This window comes from Brachypodium distachyon, chromosome 2 (genome assembly GCF_000005505.3).
Source record: "Brachypodium distachyon strain Bd21 chromosome 2, Brachypodium_distachyon_v3.0, whole genome shotgun sequence".
Lineage (NCBI taxonomy): Eukaryota > Viridiplantae > Streptophyta > Magnoliopsida > Poales > Poaceae > Brachypodium > Brachypodium distachyon.
The window spans coordinates 45,043,943-45,063,058 of record NC_016132.3 but is presented as its reverse complement, the minus strand read 5'-3'; the positions used below and the strand labels follow the sequence as shown (position 1 = coordinate 45,063,058).

At 44.9% G+C, this 19,116-nt stretch overlaps 3 protein-coding genes and 1 long non-coding RNA gene across 4 annotated transcripts; 2 read left to right on the top strand and 2 right to left on the bottom strand.

The window, feature by feature from the left end:
• The first annotated feature begins 2,886 nt into the window (after positions 1 to 2,886).
• On the top strand, positions 2,887 to 5,454 carry LOC100834902 (CASP-like protein 4U1). Its single transcript, XM_003566883.4, has 3 exons — positions 2,887 to 3,953; positions 4,710 to 4,845; positions 4,955 to 5,454. Exons 1-3 carry the CDS (start codon positions 2,956 to 2,958, stop codon positions 5,141 to 5,143), a joined length of 1,323 nt encoding a protein of 440 aa, XP_003566931.2. The 5' UTR covers positions 2,887 to 2,955; the 3' UTR covers positions 5,144 to 5,454.
• Positions 5,455 to 6,572: 1,118 nt separating this feature from the next.
• LOC100834600 (probable glycosyltransferase At5g03795) lies at positions 6,573 to 9,681 on the bottom strand. Its single transcript, XM_010235168.2, has 4 exons — positions 9,427 to 9,681; positions 9,206 to 9,336; positions 7,464 to 7,812; positions 6,573 to 7,383 (listed from the first exon to the last, which is right to left on the bottom strand). The coding sequence occupies exons 1-4, from the start codon at positions 9,679 to 9,681 to the stop codon at positions 6,697 to 6,699; spliced, it is 1,422 nt and encodes a 473-aa protein (XP_010233470.2). The 3' UTR covers positions 6,573 to 6,696.
• Positions 9,682 to 10,036: 355 nt separating this feature from the next.
• Positions 10,037 to 19,100, bottom strand: LOC104582824 (carbonic anhydrase, chloroplastic). The gene is made up of 9 exons (XM_010233770.3): positions 19,021 to 19,100; positions 12,570 to 12,804; positions 12,405 to 12,466; positions 12,251 to 12,299; positions 11,755 to 11,871; positions 11,583 to 11,636; positions 11,044 to 11,129; positions 10,468 to 10,573; positions 10,037 to 10,326 (listed from the first exon to the last, which is right to left on the bottom strand). Exons 2-9 carry the CDS (start codon positions 12,720 to 12,722, stop codon positions 10,192 to 10,194), a joined length of 762 nt encoding a protein of 253 aa, XP_010232072.1. The 5' UTR covers positions 12,723 to 12,804; positions 19,021 to 19,100; the 3' UTR covers positions 10,037 to 10,191.
• Positions 14,544 to 16,318, top strand: LOC104582823. The gene is made up of 2 exons (XR_730852.3): positions 14,544 to 15,031; positions 16,109 to 16,318. It is a non-coding gene; the product is annotated as an uncharacterized LOC104582823 (long non-coding RNA).
• Positions 19,101 to 19,116: the final 16 nt, after the last annotated feature.

Here is a 19,116-nt window from a genome sequence, read left to right as displayed (position 1 = left end):
TTTCTTCCACCTTGGATATTACCTAGCCCGACCTTTTCACGAGGCCCCGTCTGGAACACCCTCTACTAAATTCTGATTCGGGGAGCCTACTCCCGTACTCCGTCCATATATTTCCTCCCACGCTAGTCCGTAGGTGAGTATTTGTTCCTGGAAACTCTGACGGTGACTAACAATTCGAGTATTGGACCTTGTGGTTGAGGTAGCAACAACAAACAAAAAGCATAAGAGTTCCTAACAGTGCACTAGCATTTATCAGCGATTAATTTTATCCACTTCATGTTTATTCAATTGAACTTCAATACATATCAGTTTCTCGACGGATCCATGTAGTTTTCAACCTCCATAACGTATATGCCAAGGCAATAAGAGAACTGACAACTATTCTCGTTCATTACGTGGTTGCATTATCGTCACAAGCCCACAAAAATTATGATAAGACGGATCTCGGTCGTGTCCACTTTTCTAGACAACCCCCGGACCCCACCTTGCTTGTTACTTGTATCCTATCAAACACAAATCAAGCGGCAGACCAGCAAACAATCATACCGAGTTATTATTGACCTCCAATTTATATCTGTCAGACAGTCCCCGGCTGCCTACCGGCTACCAAGGAGTATGACATGCCAATTAGGACAACAACTCATATTAATAATTTACTATCATGCCAGCCAAGCCAAGTGTGTTGAATAAGCACGCGCTCTGTCAAGGCCTATTAGATCCAAATCCAGTTAATTAACCGAAAAATCCAATTAGTTAACTTGCATCACAAGGGAGACTCAGTTTGTCACCTTGCATGAACGTAGATAAATGAATATTTCTTAAAAAAAAGAAATGAAGGTTTTTTCCAGTTTTTTTTATGATGTTAACTAATTAACCATTTTCCGACTGGTCGTGTGCCATTGTCCTTTTTCGGCTTTTGTTTTTCCTCCCCTCTTCCTTGGCAGTGAGTGTCGATGTATTCTGCAGCGATGGTAGTGACCGATTTCACTGGAGCAGACATGAGACGCGAGCGCATACAAGCTGACCATGGACCGTCATACTAGGAACAGCACCTTCTCTATGTTCAGAGAAACATTTAGAGGGAGAACAATAGGTAATTTTCGACACAAGAAGTTAATTTATTTTTTATGGATGCGACACTTCATTGATTAATTCACAACAAGTTCATTACAAAGTGTGGTTTGGATGAAATATGGAGATTCAACGGACGATGTACCTTCAAGAAATGCTCCGCGGACTGTGCGATAGCATAAGCAAGCTTATTACGGCCCTATTAAGAGGAAATTGCATGCCAGATCCTCAAACTTGGCATGTATGTTCAGTTTCATCCATTAACTTGCAAACTTTGAAAACTTGATCTTAAACTTGGCAAATTGGTTCATTTTAGTCCAAATCAACGAATTCATGATTAATTCATGATTAACGTAGACATGGCTGGCATAAGGGGTTCTTTTTGCAAATTTTCAGGCGATGGAGTATTCCGTTTAAACCCATGAAGAGTTAGGTCTCGTACCCGGTCCACAAAGCCAAATCTTTCAAAGTCTTGAACCGATGGTTCAGAAGCGCCGCCAGCTACTTCATCGTATAGCAGTCAACACCACCGCCCCCATTGCCTCCCCCGTTCCCTTGGCCGCCACCGATCACGAGAACGTCGCCGATGTAGGGCCGAAGTGGGTTCACTAGTGAGGGAGCGACTCTATCATGTCTTGGCCCTAGAGGATGAGAGCATATCGTGGCCACAGGGAGGATAGTCAGAGGATGAGGAAGGGTATTTTGTGAAAATACCACAGTTGTCACTTCCTCCAAGCGAGGGCTAGACCACGGGTTCGAGACCGAACTCTTCCAAAGGGTTAAAATGGAAAATTTCATCGCCCAAAAATTTGCGAAAAGAACCCGCCCGAGCCAACCATGTCCACTAGCCGCCATCATGGCCGAATTTAGCCTGAATTCGTCGATTTGGACTAAAATGAATCGGCGTGTCAAGTTTAAGGTCTTGTTTTTCAAGTTTGCAAGTTAATGGATGAAACTAAATATACCTGCCAAGTTTAAGGACCGGCCATGCAATTTCCTCCCCTATTAACATGTTGCCTCTCTTTGGGGTCTGGATAACAACCGACAAACCTCTAATGGAATACGAAGAGTACTACTCCAGTATTTTGGGAGTAATTCACATGTGTATACACTTTTCTCTCTCACGTTCCTAAAAAAAGCAGCCTGAAATCCAGTATTTTGTGGTACCAAAAATTCTATAAAACAATATACATGTATATATAGATGTGCATTATATACTTGTAAAGTTTCATTGCGAAATATGTTCATTAATTTGTGGCCTATAAGGTAAAAGCAAAATATTCACAAATTTATATTTTTCTTTCTCCTTGGCTCGCATGTTATTTAGTCACAAAATTTTACTCCCTCCGATCCATAAAAAGTGTCCTAAAAAGTATCGCCCACTTCGTACTCCTTCCGTACTGAAATAAGTGACGTGGATTTATATAGAGAGAGTACAAAATCTGTACTAACTTACTACAAAATGTACGACAATTTTTATGCATCGGAGGGAGTACACATATGCAGATTGCATCACATCTATATATATACACACATAAAAAAAAATCAGAATTGTTTGCAACTTCGAAATAGCATTTCCCTTCCGAGTTCTGAGTCCCGGCGCTCTTGTCGTTTTCTGGAAAAACGGAAAGAAAACGAAAAGGCATTCAAATACTTGTGACACAGTTTCGAACTTCAGATGGCCGCTTTGTCCCTCGTCTGGGAACCCATGCAAAACTATTATGTGTACGGCCATGCTAAATAAATGAAACTATTACTCACTATCTTTATCTTAACAGTTTAATTAAATAAAACTAAATTGAATCAAGAGGGATTTCAGGAGATAAAGAGAACTGCAAAGCCGGTTTTGCAGAACAGCAAAAGCCAACGAACAGGTCGGCAAGTATGCATGATACTAGGAAAAGGAAGAAACGGAAAACAAAAGGAAAGAAGGAGGGAAGGAAGGAAGCAAATAAACCGAGAAGGCAGCCAACACGTAACCTCCGATACTTAACACCCCAAGTCGAACTGAACCAATCCCTCCTATTGATCCGCCCACGCGCATCGGTCGCACGCGCACACATGGCCGAGACTCCCCGTGCCCGGCCGCCGGTGAGGCCGCCGCCGCCCGTCCCCGTCCCCGTGCCCGTGCCCGAGCCGCGGACGCCGCCTCCGGAGTCATCGCCTTCCACGCCGGGCGAGGACTACCACACGCCGACGCCATCGCTGGACGAGGCGCGGGAAGAGACGCCTCCATGGCAGCAAGAAGAAGCCAACGGGCGAGCATCCGCCACCAAGAGCCCGCCCCTGTCTCCCGTGCGCTTCCCTTCGCAGCAGCAGCAGCAGCGCCTGCCCCCGCCGGACTCCCCCACCGGCAACGGCGAAGAAGGCCCGGCCCCGGCACCGGGCCGCCGCCCGCAGCTCCGCCTCGCGACCGGCCTCGTCCGGACGCCGTCGCAAGGGTCTCTCGCCAATAAGTCTCCCTCGCCATCGGTGACGCCGCCGTCGCCGCTGACCCCTGCTCCAGCCGCGAACGGCAACGGCAAGAGCGCCCAGAGCACGCCGAAGCGCGCGGAGGCATGGAAGCAGCCGCCGCCGGCCACGCCGATCTCGGTGCCGTTCGACCCGGACGAGGAGGCCATCACGTCGCCACTGCAGCTCGGCAAGGCCCGGCTCGACAGCCAGCGCTCCCACGCGCCGGGAGCGGCGGCAGAGCATAGAGGCGACGGCAGAGGGGTGCCGGCCGACGTGGCCGCGGTGGCCGCGGTCGGGGAGAGGAGGCCGCTGTCGGCGGGGCTGCGGGTGGCCACGGCGGTGCTCAGCCTGGCGTCCTTCGCTGTCATGCTGAGCGCCCGGACGTCTGGCTGGGACGGCGACTTCTACGGCCGCTACGTGCAATACAGGTTGGCGATCAATTGCTTGCTTACATGTTTTTTCTTTCATTTTTTTTGGAAAAACAAATTCTACTCCATATTCGGATATGTCCAGGTTCTGACGGTTTATTATAGGGAGTTGGTACTTACTGTATCATACTAGCAGTTAGTATTATTTTTGGAATTTTCAATTTTTACAAGGTAGGATTGATCTTTCAGCTGTGGGAATGAATTCTTTGATTAAGCGTTTCGCTGTTTAGTTCGTACTAATTGTTTTCTGATTATTGCATAGAATTTTTGTCGGGTCAACTGTTTGTTTCTTCGTTTGTTTTGTGGCGCCGTCGGTACTCTGCTTGTTTGTTTCCCCTCCTGTGATTAGCGTTCGTGCAATTACAAACACGTCACATCAACGCGCAACAACATTAACAAAGCACCACCAGCATTCCTCGCCCCGAATGTAGAATTCACCGGGGAATTTAGCATAGACAACGTTGCTTAAGACTTGTTCTTTTTATTTTGTAGACAGGGGACCCATGCACAGAAACAACGGATTTTTTTTCACCAAAATTTGTGCGTGCCAATTGCTGTTCAAATGAGACTGCGGCTTGTCCTAAAACTGAAACAGCACCCATTCCTGGTATAGGTTCAGTAGCCAGTACAACTGCTATCCAAAACCCTGAATTCAGAATCCTGTCTTATGTAAACAGAGTATCCGTTTCGAAAGAAAAAAACAGAGTTCGACGTTTGGGGAGAAAAATAATTTCTCTTGTTCTCGAATGCATGCAGGTACGCCATCGGGGTCAACGTGATCGTCTGCGTCTACTCAATTGCGCAAGCCGGCGGTGAAATCCGCCGTCTTGTCTGGCCGAGGTTCATTTACCGGAGCATGTCAAGCTACTACGTCAGCCTGTTCCTTGATCAGGCAAGTCAAGTAGCACCGTACATGCTGAAGCTGAAAAATAGAGTTAGCAATTGATAATTTGGTAGTAATAGGGTTCACGTCTCATTTCGCTGGATTCTATCTACCGCAGGTGTTGGCGTATCTCCTGATGTCGGCGTCGTCGGCGGCCGCGTCGCGCAACGATCTGTGGGTGTCGAGGTTCGGCCAGGATGCCTTCAACAAGAAGATCAGCAGCGCGGTGTGGCTCTCCTTCCTGGGCTTCCTCACGCTTGCCGCAAGCTCGCTCATCTCCACGGCTAATCTCTTCAGTATGGTCTGAACCTGATGGGGTTCATTCCCGGCCCTTTCGGAATGTTGCTGGGTTACTACGTACTACCGGTGTTCTTGTTCGTCATGTAAATTTTGCAGTTCATATTGCTACTACTTAGCCACAAGTATACGATTTATACGTTGTTCTTGGTTCTGACCTCTGACTCGTCAGGAAATCATATCTGAAGAGAAAGTATTGTAGAATTGCCACAGAGACGACGTCCTTCCTTGGTGCTTTATATTTCAGTACTTGTCGCTGCATACTGTATGTCATTACCCCAGAAATGAACACCACACTCTGAAACCAGAGATGTTTCTTAACCTCGAACTGTTGAATCCATTGCTTTATACATGCACGTCAGCACTCAACAGCTTAAATCAAAGAAGAAGAAAAAGAGGAATCTGAGACAACCATGATAAAAATAAAATATAAATTCGGAAATTTTAAAATATAAGGGGGAAATTTTAACATTAGTAAAGCATCAAGTGTTTAGAAATATTCATGGACATTGGATATGATGGAGAGATTAGGTGATTAACATGAATTATCCCAATCTAATCAATCATTTAGGTACTGTAATTTCTTTTGATTAGTTGCATTTATAATTAATTTGTGATCATGCTTTACCATTTTGAACACATTTTATTGTGCATGTTATGGCCAAAGGTTTAGTTAACTTTTCTGATTTTGTTTTTCTTTTTCCTATATTTTCTATTAAAAATATATTTTTACTTGTATTCTAGTTTTCCTTTTATTTCTACTGGGATGGTAAGTTGCTGGCATGCCGCCTATCATCCACCTTCATTGAACCCTATATATTTGGTACTGGAACATCTTTAATTATCAAAAGAAAAATTGAACAGGCATAATAGGCCATATGTACAACAACTTGCGTCGCGCGAACAGTTTCATACAACAAGTTGAAAATTGGGACCAAATGGTACACTTAGTTGTTAATCAGGTGATTAGTGTCATTTAAATCCGAAATGGGTCACGTGGCTGCCACGCTGGAGCTGAGACAGGTTTTTCTGTTTTGCATTTTAGTCCTTCGGTTTTGGCCCCCCTCATTCTCTGTCACAGCACGGTCGAAGAGATTAGGGTTAGGGATTCAGTACATGAGAGGGGAACAGAGGTATTCGATTCAAAGGGGCTTCTGTGTAATTCGTACATGCCATGGGCATGGACTAAGCCAGCGTGGCGGCTCCGCACCATGCCTGACCAAAAATCAATTTGCAACCATAGTTTTTTACCGCTTGGCCCCAATTTTCAACTTGTATGAAACTCGCGCGACAGCCAAATGTGTCATTTGTGCGTGATATTAGAGCACTACGTAGTGAGCCGGCAAACAGTTTGTGCCTGAGATACCAATCGTTTATACACGTACGGTATCAGTTTGCAGAAATTTTGAAGTTTGGATCTTTGACAGGTTGATCATAAATTTGTACCTCGTGACGCAACATCACTATGCTAAATTCACTGTACACTGTATACAGAGGGCCTGAGGCCATGCATCTATACAATTCACACAAATACCTTACACACATGGATCATCTGATATATATTTACTCCAGAAGTTCAACATGGTTCACTCTACTGAGCCAAATGGAGTGCAGAATCATGTGGAACAGATCATACCTAAGGGGCCTGGCGTGCCACAAGAAGTGCCTCTGCAGCCTCTTGACACAGTCATGCATGGCCACGTACCTCCTGAGCGAGATCCCCTGGAGTATCTTCTTGAGGTCCGGTATGTCCTTCTCGGCGACCACCACGGAGAAGGCGGTCCAGTCGAGCACGTCGCTGAAGGGCAGCACGAAGTTGTCGGCGATGACCACCGGCACGCACTCGTAGTAGAGCGCCTCCACGATCCTGGGGCTGTTCACCTCGTGCCCCATGGGGCACAGGCAGAACCTGCTGTTCTTCATGTGCTGGATGTAGCTCATCTGCCGGGACACCCGGTTGGGTAAGGGCCCGTACACTCTCATGTCGTCGTCGCGCCCGTCGCCCCAGTGCTTGAGGAGGACCGGCCTGACCCTGCCGTGCACGTTGCCGGCGAAGAAGGCGAGGATGCGCCGCCGGGAGACGGGAAGCCCGCCGACGTACCGGAGTGGCCGCTTCGGCGTCCTGATGGTTGTCTCCGGGAGGGAGACGTCCTTTCCCGGGGAGAAGATCCGCTCCGAGCTGTCGGCGTTGCACAGCGCCTTGATGCTGTTCCTGCGCAGGTCGCGATGCGCTGTGGTCGTGTAAGGTCCCTGCAAGTAGTAAAATTTTCTCTCAGAATTCAATCTTCACGATTCATGCAAGATTGATTGGATTGAACTTAATACCTTACCCAATCATGGCAGGCGACAAGGAAGTGATCGGCCCCTCTGTTGCGGTTCCAGAAAGGGTACTTGGCGGCGAGGCCTTGGACGAAATCTCTCAGGTAGACGGCCAGTGGGCGCAGGTTATGGGAGTCTGGCACGTACAGCGAGAGTCTGAGGTGCTGCGAGCTGTAAGGCAGGTAGAAGAGGTGCGCCTTGGCCCCGTCGGCGACGACGAACCGCCTGCTCTCCTTGAGAAGCTTCATGAACCAGCCCTCGGACGCGTAGATGCCGCTGAGAGGAGGAGTGTGGAAGATGGGTCTCCGGCCGTCCTGGTAAATGTAAACTTTGAGTATCCGTTCCATCAGTTCATAGCTCCTGGATGATCACAGTTCGCTACAATTATGATGCGTTTAGTCACGGCACTGAATTGGTACGTACAATCATGTGGACGAAAAGTGTAAAATGTCGATGCTACATTGCAACAAACGTACTATAGAAGTATGTGAATTCTGTGATTTCAAAAGAACAAACAAATAAAACATGACTAGCATTGCACTTCCTCTCGAGAAAAAGAAGGCTTTTCTGCGCGTTTCTGCAAACTGCAATAGGGTTGAAAACGGACGGTGCAAACCCAACCTGCAACTACTTGATTAAAAGGGATTTAGCGGGCCCTTCCCTAGTCTATTTATTTTCGCTTTTGCTATTTTGTGGCTGCCTAAATTATTTTAAAATTTCAATTATCTAAAAATACACACTGCTATGCTATTTTGTGGCCGCCTAAATTCTTTGCAGATATTTAGACCATCCTCTAACAACTCTTGCCTTCCATTTTTCTCCAGTCCCCGCTGCTTGAATGCACCTTTTTTATATTATCGGCAACATTTCATACAACACCACCGCCTGCTATTTCATTGATCATTTCGTTAGATTACTACCGATTCTCAAGAATTGTTGAGAAAAGATATAGTTACTTCGCCTTCATGGTTTAGATGACAATTGATCTTGTTTATTATTGTGTTTGATGGATAGATTTGCAGGAAAAAAAATGCTGCAAAAATTGATTTGACAATTATTCCTAATATTTTCATGACTTTTCTACTGCTTTAGTCACACGTTCAATACTTCCATTACAATGTAACGTTAGACTTGTGACTTAATTTACGCTTGTGAGCGCATGCAATTTACGTACAAATTGCAAATATATATGAGAATTCACTCAATATTTCAGTAACAATCATATTGATTATTGTTTCGGCAGAAAATGCATCTAGGAGAAAACGCCTTGAAAATTACGCTTCCCACGTGAACATGTCACGTCGTCACTCCGAACAGGGGGCCCTACTTGACAGAATGAGCGTAATTTTTTAAAATGGGTAAAACATGTCATATTTGTACAAATAGAGGGGGAAATGTGGCAGAGATCTTAAAATGAGATAAACAGTGTAAAAATGATTAAAAAGGAGGTAAAAAGTGAAATTCACTCTAGAATATTTTCAAAAATAAGCCAGATGAACGGTTAGTAGCCTAGGTCCTGTGGGACCTTTGTCGAGCACCAACTTATATCGTTAAAACAATTGATATATGATGTAAATTTCCGCAAAATACTATGTTTATGGTGAAATTTATCGTGTATGATTGTACCGAACCGTTTGTGACAAAATGTACAGGATGACTACTTGTATATAGCATTGGCAAGGAAGCAATGTGTGTACGAACTATCCATGCGCGATCAAGCTAGCGTATCATCTGCTTGCTATACGTCAATTACCTCTTGAACTGTGAGACGTTCCTGAAGAGAGGCGCGTACAGGTCGGGGTCGTTAACTACCGGCTCGGCGGCCATTATCTCCTTCTTGGCGTACCGCAGCGCCTCCTCAGGTGTCATCCTCCCATACGAAGGCTGGTCACCAGCACACAAAGTTAAAAATAAAGAGCATAGCTTAGTTTCAAATCACCAACTCGCACGGTCGTGCTATATATACGCGCGCACCTCTCGTTTTCGAGGCCTCGCCACGGGCGGCGGCGGCGGTGGCGGGGGAGGTAACGCCGTAGCTAATGTTGGAGGAGGAGGAGGCGGCGGCGGCGGCGGCGTGGAGCTCGCGTTGACGGAAACTGCTACGGTGAGCTTGGCGGTGGACACGCCGTTGGACGACGGGAGGGAGAAGGTGAGGAACGCGGTGGTGGCCGCGGCCGCGGCAAGGAGGGAGCCAAGGCCCACGACGCGGCAGCACGAGGCGGATACCATCGCGCCCCGGTGGCGGGGACGCCGGCGTGTGGAACCAGCAAGGTGTGCAGTGGTGGTCGTGGGGCTGACGGCGAGGTTCGTTGGCGGCATTGGGAGGAAAGGAACGGGAGGCATGGAGGGAACTCGGGGGGAAGAGCGTGCGGCCGGCCAGAAGGAGAGGCAAAGGGAGGGAAAAAAACTCTTCTTTGGGACGAGGCGCCTCTAATTAAGCCGTAAAATCTGCATGCCACATGTCACCTGCTTTATTTAGCCCAGACCATTGCCCTGCTTCTGTCCTCGATATTTAGCATAATTATAGCTCTGGTGTATTATTTTGTGCAATTCATCGACACAGTCACACAGAAACACCAAGCCAGGGGAAGGCAACATGATTTACACCAAAAAGCGCATACATCGCAATTTGGGAGGTAGGCGTAAGGCGTCAGAACCTCGGGCGGTAAACAAGAATTCCACTGGACGCACAGGTATGTGCAATTAGCCCTTAGCTAACCATTTCTGCACCATTTGACTTCAGGGATTCCACGTCTCCAAGCTGACGTTCACGAAGTCGTAGCGGGCACCAAGCAGACTCAGTGTGCCCTTGCGCAATCTATCCTTGACGAACGGGTAGGATTTGAGATTTGCAAGGGACTCATTGACGGCCTCCTGCACACAATTCACAAATGCTAAAATGAGCGTTTATCTGGTTGTGAAGCCAACTACAAATGAATTGTACAGTGGATATTTACAAGATGCAAGCCAATCTGCTTAAACAGGAAATTCAGCAAAATGTTTAAGCAACCACACCTTTTCCAGCACGGTGCATTGGTCGTCGAAAGGCAACAACCGGTTTTCTCTCAGGACCTTCCTCTTGGCGTTCATGCCGACCTTGACCCAATCCTCAATGAAGTGACTAAGTAACCAGACAAATAATGAAGATCAATAAAAACGAATGACACGACAACTTATTGCTGAAGCCATCCGGGGCTCGTTTTACAGGAGACAAAAATATCTAGTGCTACCATGGCCACAAGCCACAGCAGCGTGACAGAAAGGTCACAAAAAATCAATAAATTGACGAGTAAATTTTGCAATGGTAAAGGAAAGACACAGCTAACAAAAATACTATTCATCGCAGAATTTAATTTCCCTTTCTTGCTTCTCTGAACTGAATTTGGAGTTGAAATCTTACATGTTTACAGATACATCTTGTGTCAATCCACAAAAAGTTTCATGATTTTTTCTCAACGTTTTTGTAAGATGCCGAGGCTTGGGAGCACGGCGGCGTCCCCAGCCATGGTAGCACTGGATACGTTAGGATCGAGTCCAACAGATATGTTTGATTTCAGTACATACTAACAAGCACGGGAGACATTTACTTACTAGGCGTGAGGTCTGTCTGCTTTCAGAGAGAGGAGTTCCTTGATTCCAGCACAGCGGCTATGACCCATCACAACAATGCACTCAACCTGCCAAATCGATACTTATGAACTTGTGGTTTCATGGAAAGTATACGAATTCAACTTTGATCATTAGTAGCAGTGCAAGGTTAGGTCATTTTAAAGTATTATTGCCAAAATTATCCAGTAAATCTGTTTCCGCATTCATAGGTGACTGCAACATATCTGACGGAGGTCTGTAAACCATACCAATTCGAAATGACAAACTATGATCTTTTTTCTCGAACACGACAAACTATGATATGAGATATTACTGTTATTACATATTAAAACCATTTGGCAGATGATGAATTTTATAAACTATCGTCATGATACTTAAGGATGGTACCATGCCAATATTGCTATGAGGGAGCGTACAATTTTTATTGCCTAATGAGAGAGCGCATAAATAGTACATCCAGTTGTATTCTTAAACAAAATTCTGTTTGAAAAGACATTAAAAAAACACAAGGAAGAAGTGACCTTGAGGACAACCACGGCAAACTCAATGGCTGACCCAATGCTGCAGTGCCTTTTCTGCAATCAACATGCAAATGTACAGCTTAGTTGTTTACATCTCAAACGCGCTGCACAATCCAAGGTGACTAACTTGTCCATGAAAATAAAAGGTGAAATGATTTATATAAGCAAGAACCTCTTGGTAGGCAGGAACCATGCCCGCAATATTTCGGACAGTGAACGCCTCTCCTGGCTGCAGGCCGAGGGTTAATGTTGGGCACACGCGCGAGTCAGAGCATGCGAACACCATGTACTGCAAGCAAGAACGAAATTAAGCAAAGTGCTGTAGGCAACCAGGCCTTTAACATATGTCAGCAGCGCATCAGCAGGTATCAGACTTCTCTTGTTATCTCGTGTACAGCAATCGCTCAATTGCCCATGTATGGGCGACAAAGCTGCCCCCCTCAGGTTTCCTGAATTTGACCCGAATTCATAGCGTAGGTAGCCCGAAAGTGAATCATGAAGGTGAAGCATACCCTACCAGAATATTTACACATACCATACGTTCCAAATTTGCTCACAAGCTTCACAAGTTACAGAACTACCAGAATGCTAAGTAAAGACAGTATCCCACGAGAGTACACACTGTCCACTTTGAAGTTTGAACAACAGAGCAGAGAGGTGGCACGTACCTTGGGGGTCTGGCTGGTCTTGAGCGGCTCAAACAGCTTCAGATTCTTGCTGCCAAGTACCAACCACGACCATACATACAACAGCAAATTCAGCTAAGTACAAGTAGTTCTGCCAAGAGTCAGAAACACATATTCTTTGGGCGTCAGAACATACTCGTAGATAGTCGTCTTAAAACGCTCGAACCCGGTCTTCAACCGTACGGCAGCCTTCGTGCCCTGCAAGCGACGATTGTAAGATCACGGGCAACCACGAGAACCTCATAGTGCACCAGGCATGCAGATTCCAAGAACCAAGAACGATAAGAAAAGAGAGTCCGACCTTGCCAGTGTTTTTGACCTCCTGGGGCGGATGATGATGTGGAACCGTGTGATCCGGATTCCGCTGGATGAGTGACTCCGTGGCCGGGTGCATTGGGTTCTCTCTCCTGGGTTTAGCGGAGGCGGGGAAGCAGCAGCAGCAGCAGCCACCCATCTTCGATCTTCTCCGCGGAACGGCGCCCTAGGTTCGCTGCCTGGACCAGCCGCCGGGAACGATTTTCGTTTGGTACCAGAGCCTATACATTGGGCAGAGTTGAAACTAAAACCCTCGGCCTCGGTGACGTGGATTCTATCTCCGAATTTGTTGTACCAGAAGCGGATGCCTATCCGAATTTGTTGCAACAATACGAAGGGGTCGCACATAAATTCGGAGGGCATTACGAAGGGAAGTTACTAAAATTTCCTTCTTCGGATTTGAACGGGTAGCGCAATTCCAGGATCAACATATGGATTATTGAAGGTTTTCAGAAACGGATGGGGCTTGCCTGCTCCGTAGGTTTGCTCCCATCGGTACTTCTGTTTTTTTTTTTTTTCAGAAACGCAGTACAAACGCAGACGCTCACAACACGGGCGTACACTCATCCCTATGAATGCACACACGCACACCCTACCCCTATGAGCATTTCCGAAAGACTGGGCCGGTAGAGCCTGAGAGATTGACGAAGTTACCGCTGGCGCCTCGCCGTTGACGGGTACGTCACCTACCACTGAAAGAATAGAGCCGGTTAAATCTTGGAATAATCCAGGAAATGTGACACCCATGTCAAGTCTAGAACTTGAACCTGGATGGGCTGGTTCCACCACAAGGAACCAGACCACCTGAGATAGGCTCAGTTCACACCAGTACTCCTGGTTTCATCCCACCGTCAGTTTCTCCTTTTGGGCCACTTCGTTTTTTTATTCGTGCACTACAAGAAATGTGTTGATTTATGAACTTTTTTTAGTGACGATGATTCGAATGGTCAAAAATTTATGACCATTTTGGACCAGATGGTCATAGAGTGTTTAAGAGACTCTAGATCCTAAATATTTATGACCATTTCAATCTAAAAGGTCATAATTACATTGCACAAAATGGTCATAAATAACTAGTGCAGTTTACAATGTTATTTTTAATTCATTATGACCATTTTAGATGGTCAAAAAATGACATTGATATAATTGAATGGCCACCTCATCAATTTTGCCTACGCATCTGTCTAGGTGTCATTGAGAGAGGTCCATCTCAGCAATTTTGCCAGCGTGTCGTGCCTAGGTGTCAATATCAATTCTGACATGTGGGCCCCATTTGAACAGTCGGCTCCCACCGACCTGATGACACAGCCACACACATGAACCTCCCCCACCGTTTGGCAAGTGGGACCTCCTCCCCGCGGCCTGACAAGTGGGACCCGCACCCGCCTGATCAGTGGGACCCAGACACATGGACCCTCCACACCGCGTGACGAGCGGGGCCCGCGTCCACCTGATCACTAGTGGGACCGAGACACATGGGCCCCATCCTAACTGACTAGTGGGGCCCACGTCAACTCCACCACCCGCCTAACTAGTGGGACCCAAACACAGACCCCAACATGACTGACTAGTGGGGCCTACCTCAACTCTCCGTCTCGACACCCGCCTGACCAGTGGGACCTAGCAACCACCAACTACAAGTAGAACATATATATTCTACCGAAGGAAAAACAAGTCGCTCCGTTGGGTAGTCGAACAGAGGACTTGTTCCAGAGCAGTGCAAGAGGATTGCCGCCAGAAAGATCAAGTGTTTGTGATATTTACGTTCGCAAGTTCTTTTTATCGCTATAAAGCCATCGATCGATCTTTTCACCGTACAGCAGGACAGGAGTGCTCGCCTGGGTTGGCTCCCGTGGGACATGGGCCAGGTCGCCGGGTGGGCCAACTGATATTCTCTTTTATTGTTTTGGGTCGGCCATACATCTCCTCGGCCCAAATCCTGTCTCTATTTGAAGAGTACCGAGTTGTAACCTAAACCTAACTCCTGCTCCCTTCCTCCCATCTTCTCTCCCTCACCCGCCGCCAGGCCTCCCCCTTCACCCAGATCCGCTCGCTCGATTACCCTCCATCTTCCACCGCGCTATTCATTCCACCCTTTTCCCCTCCTCAGATCCGAGCCCTCTCTCTCATCCGCCAGGCCTCGACGCCGCTGGATCTGCCGTCCTGCGCATCTCCGGCGAGCGTCGCCCACTCGTCCAAGTCGGAGGCGTCTCCGTCGAGCGGAGCGCACACATGAGAGGTGGCGGCTTCTGCGACGAGCGGCGCGCACAAGTGCGAGACGTCGGCTTCTCCGGCAGGGCGCTCGTACTCGTTGGAGACGGCGGCGTCTCCGCCGAGCGGTACACCCACATCTAAGACGGTGTAGCAAACTGGGTCGACGCCACTGCCTCCATCCTCGCCCGCCAGCGCCCGCTTCTGGAGGTCGACATCGTCAACTTCTGCAAGGCGGTTCGCTCTCCTTTGCCCCTCCTGCGTTTCCTTCTATCCCTTTTCTTTCCTTTGGGCACACGTACTATTTTCCTTCATACAGAAGCTGATAAAAATGATTCGTGATAATGTTGTTCCCTTATGTTCGTTTTTCAACACATGCACCTAACTAGACGCGGACTATATTGTATAGCATGATTGTTTATGCATGTACCGCTAGTTATCTGAATATTTGCAAACCTAAACCTTAGCAGGGAATCTGATCCAAGTCACTATGTATGCAAATCTCCAAAGCTATATAGATAGTCAGTCGAGAAATATCCTGCAGAATTGTTTTAGCTGTTCTGAACTGACAAAGAGTAAACACCATATTATCTTGATCTTCGCCATTGCGAACACTTCATGGTTGATTTTGAACATCTTAGCCGCAGTTTCATTGTTGATGGATAGTTAATTTTCATTCACTATTGAACTCAACTTAATGCTTCTATTTGATATTATCATTAGTTTGTAGCATTCATCTTTGCGCAGTACAAAATTATAATTCTAATTTAATGGCATTTTATTGGCTGGTTATTATTGTGTAGGTTCTGCAGTTGATATATAATTGTTGTTCAACTATATCTAAATATTGCATGCTGTAATTCTTTTTACCATGTTGTGGAATAGTTCCTTTGTATAAGCATGGAATGCGGAATGGCTTTCTAAGGAGCAACTATGCTGTTGCTAGTTTTGTTTATCACAAATTATGTACTTAGGGGTGTGCAAAAGTAGGCTGGCCTAGTAGTTTTGTCTATAATTAAGACAACCAAATATCTCTGTTCTAGGTTTGCATCAAATAGCTGATTATTAGTAAGTAATTGACGACGTTATTAGCTGCTGCATGTCAAAGCCAATCAAATAGTTGCATCTGGATGCTATTGAAGTATTGATCTAACTTAATTAGCATGCATGTTTATTTTCTTTCCATGCTTCTATAGACTTTGATATTGTGGTTAATCTACTGTTGTGGTGTACCATTGATGGTATTTCAAGATGTTGCATTTTTTGGCTGATTGAAATCAAAATGTTTACTAATTATCTTATCCTATGTTGTAGGATGATATAGAAGCCTTAGTTGATATAGTCGAACACAAGTTCTGGATGCTGTCGTCGAAGATTTAGATTGAAGACTTGCCTTGCGCTCTGTTGCTGCTAGAAATATGTTCTGGTGTGATGTAAGAGGAATGAATTTGTGCGTTCATCTGAAAATCTGGTCGTATTATTTTGTCACTGGAGAGTTGGCTCTTAGCAATTTTTAGCTGAACATAGTACTGGACCTTACGAGTTGATGGCTAAAAAACTGGAATCGAATAAAAGGTCGAGAATGAAAAAAATAATATTTGGTCCGCAAAACGTCTGGACGGCGTAAGAACCCGACCGGAAATTAGAAAAGAATTGGCCTAAAAGAAATTAATAACAAAAACGTACATGCCTGAATTGTTGGACTTGGCCCATTAAAGAAAAAAAATTAAAGGGCTAAACTATTGGGCTTGGCCCAGACAGAAGACATGCATGGACTGGGCTTATTTTGTGTTATGACCATATAATTTCATCATAGAGTTTGCCATGTCAGACCGCCACGTCGGATCCTACGTGTCCGGGTAGGATGGCTAGTGACCAAAAATTTGGTCATAAATTGTATGACGATCCCATTTGGTCATAATTCTTTAGGACCATTTCAGTAAAAATGTCATAAAGCGTCGTTAGCGACGATCACTTTTTGACGATCTGACTTTCGTCACAAGAGCGTCATAAACTGAAAACCATGACGATTTTGCGACGAAAATGGGGGGTCATAAATCAGCATATTTTTTGTAGTGGTGAGAAAACTGATCCATCCCTCTGCCCCTCTCCCAGTCCCAGCGAAGCTCCATGCCATGGCCCATGGCAGACCTCGGTCTCTACTCTCTACGCTGATCCCTTAGATGTTGACAGTTCGATTTTCCATTGCTTCATCCAATCCGCCTGCACCTCTCGCCTGATTCGCATCGTCCCTCATCTAGCTAGTAATGCACATCCAGCGGGCCGGGTCTCACGAGGTGATTCCACATTTCCACTAGATCGAGAAAGCCAGTGTTGTCAAAAAAATTGAAAGTTCACGGAAAACTAAAAAGCTCTTCCAAATTTCTGAAAATTGGAAGTTCAGAAAAAAAGTTTAGAAAATCGGAAGTTCAAAAAAAAATAGTTTACAAAATTAGAAGTTCAGAAAAAAAAAGTAGAGAGAATGAAAAGAAAACGTAGGAGATTTTTTTGGGTCCCAACAACCAAATTGGGCTGGTCGGAATTGATCGCCAAAATACTTCCCAACGGAGGTCCGCCAAGTAGCTCTCCCCAACTTAGCCTTTTTTTTTTCTTAGGAGGGAAAATCTAGAAACCCCATCGAACTGAAGGCCCCAATGTATTGGAAGGAGAGGAACTGTCAAATTAAGTTTCGATGCTGCAATGGCGCAAAGCAAACCTACGCAAGGTGGTTGGCCAGGCTTTAGGGGACATTCGCGTGCACAACTATCTAGTTTCCAACCATTGTGTGGGGCCCAGTCCTGCCCCAAATTTTTGGCCATTTGCAAATATATGTAACTTACTCTATTTCTTCTAATTGGAGGACAGCGACTCCGCCGGTTACTCAAAAAGAAATACTTCCTCCATCCAACAAAGAATGTCTCAACTTTGACTAAATTTGAATGCATCTATACACTGAGTGATCTTTAAATACATCCAAATTTTAACAAATTTGAAACATCTTTTGTTGGACAGAGGGACTAAATGTTTTGCAATTTGGGTGCATGTGTTGGTCAAATAAGCCTCATTGCAAGATATAAAATGATAGCAAGAAAGAACAAAAGTCTCGTAGGTTCACTAATTAATCATGTATACCTCCGTTCCTAAAAATGTTTGAAATTCTAACTGTATAATCAAATTTCTTAAAATTTGACCAAGATTATAAAATTCATCAAAATCTATATTATCAAATAATTATGCTGTGAAAATATATATCATGATGAATTTAATATAACTAATTTAAAGTTGTAAAAATTAGTACATGTTTCTATAAACTCAGTAAAAGTTTGATTTAAGACAAAGCTAAGACTTCAAGGGGATACTTCTAGAAGAAAGGGTCTAATTTTTTAAATCAAAGTGACATTTTCAATGGATCATCATCCAACCAAACTAATCTCCGTTTCGCTCCAAGTACAAGTTCCAACATGCAAACCATGAGTTTAATCAGGTGTCAAATGGCAGTCAAGAGGATAGTTACCCAGCACTTATATTTGAAGAATAAATGTTGAATCTATTCCGTTCCAATCGTGAGACGGTTGCGGCCGGGAAGAATATAATGTCTAATATACTCTATTAAATGGAGGGTTAGATTTGAATGGTACTCTCATTTGTCATTATGGAGTACCTTTAAAACCCCTCAATGTAATACAAATACAAAGTCTTGATGAAAATGGTATTATAATTATATAGCTGATGTCTTTTGGTCACAAGACACCAAATTAGGCATCACAAGTACAACTCCGCGGCAGAACTTGTATTTCTTATTACAAATTCACATCGAGCCATAAAGGTACTCCGTTCCTAAATGTAAGAAATTCTAACTTTATCTTAAATCAAATTTCTTAAAATTTGACCAAGTTTATAAAATTCATCAACATCTATATTATCAAATAATTATACTATGAAAATATATATCATGATCAATTTAATATAACTAATTTAAAGTTGTAAAAATTAGTAGATATTTCTATAAGCTCTGTAAAAGTTTGATTTCGGACAAAGCTAAGACTTCGAGGGGATACTTCTAGAAAAAGGGTCTAACTTTTTTAAAATCATAGTGACATTTTCAATGGATCATCATCCAACCAAACTAATCTCCATTTCGCTCCAAGTACAAGTTCCAATATACAAATCATACGTAGTACCATGAGTTTAATCAAGTGTCAAATGGCAGTCAAGAGGATAGTTACCCGGCACTTATATTTGAAGAATAAATGTTGAATATATTCCGTTCCAATCGTGAGACGGTTGCGGCAGGGAAGAATATAATGTCTAATATATTCTAT

Coding starts and splice junctions, on each gene's coding strand:
- LOC100834902 (XM_003566883.4), top strand. CDS start 2,956: ATGCATGATACTAGGAAAAGGAAGAAACGGAAAACAAAAGGAAAGAAG. Junction 3,954..4,709: donor GGCCGCTACGTGCAATACAG/GTTGGCGATCAA, acceptor GAATGCATGCAG/GTACGCCATCGGGGTCAACG. Junction 4,846..4,954: donor TCAGCCTGTTCCTTGATCAG/GCAAGTCAAGTA, acceptor TATCTACCGCAG/GTGTTGGCGTATCTCCTGAT.
- LOC100834600 (XM_010235168.2), bottom strand. CDS start 9,681: ATGGTATCCGCCTCGTGCTGCCGCGTCGTGGGCCTTGGCTCCCTCCTT. Junction 7,813..9,205: donor AACGTCTCACAGTTCAAGAG/GTAATTGACGTA, acceptor GTGATCATCCAG/GAGCTATGAACTGATGGAAC. Junction 7,384..7,463: donor TTGTCGCCTGCCATGATTGG/GTAAGGTATTAA, acceptor TACTACTTGCAG/GGACCTTACACGACCACAGC.
- LOC104582824 (XM_010233770.3), bottom strand. CDS start 12,722: ATGGGTGGCTGCTGCTGCTGCTGCTTCCCCGCCTCCGCTAAACCCAGG. Junction 11,637..11,754: donor TGGTTCCTGCCTACCAAGAG/GTTCTTGCTTAT, acceptor TGTTGATTGCAG/AAAAGGCACTGCAGCATTGG. Junction 10,327..10,467: donor AATGCACCGTGCTGGAAAAG/GTGTGGTTGCTT, acceptor AATTGTGTGCAG/GAGGCCGTCAATGAGTCCCT.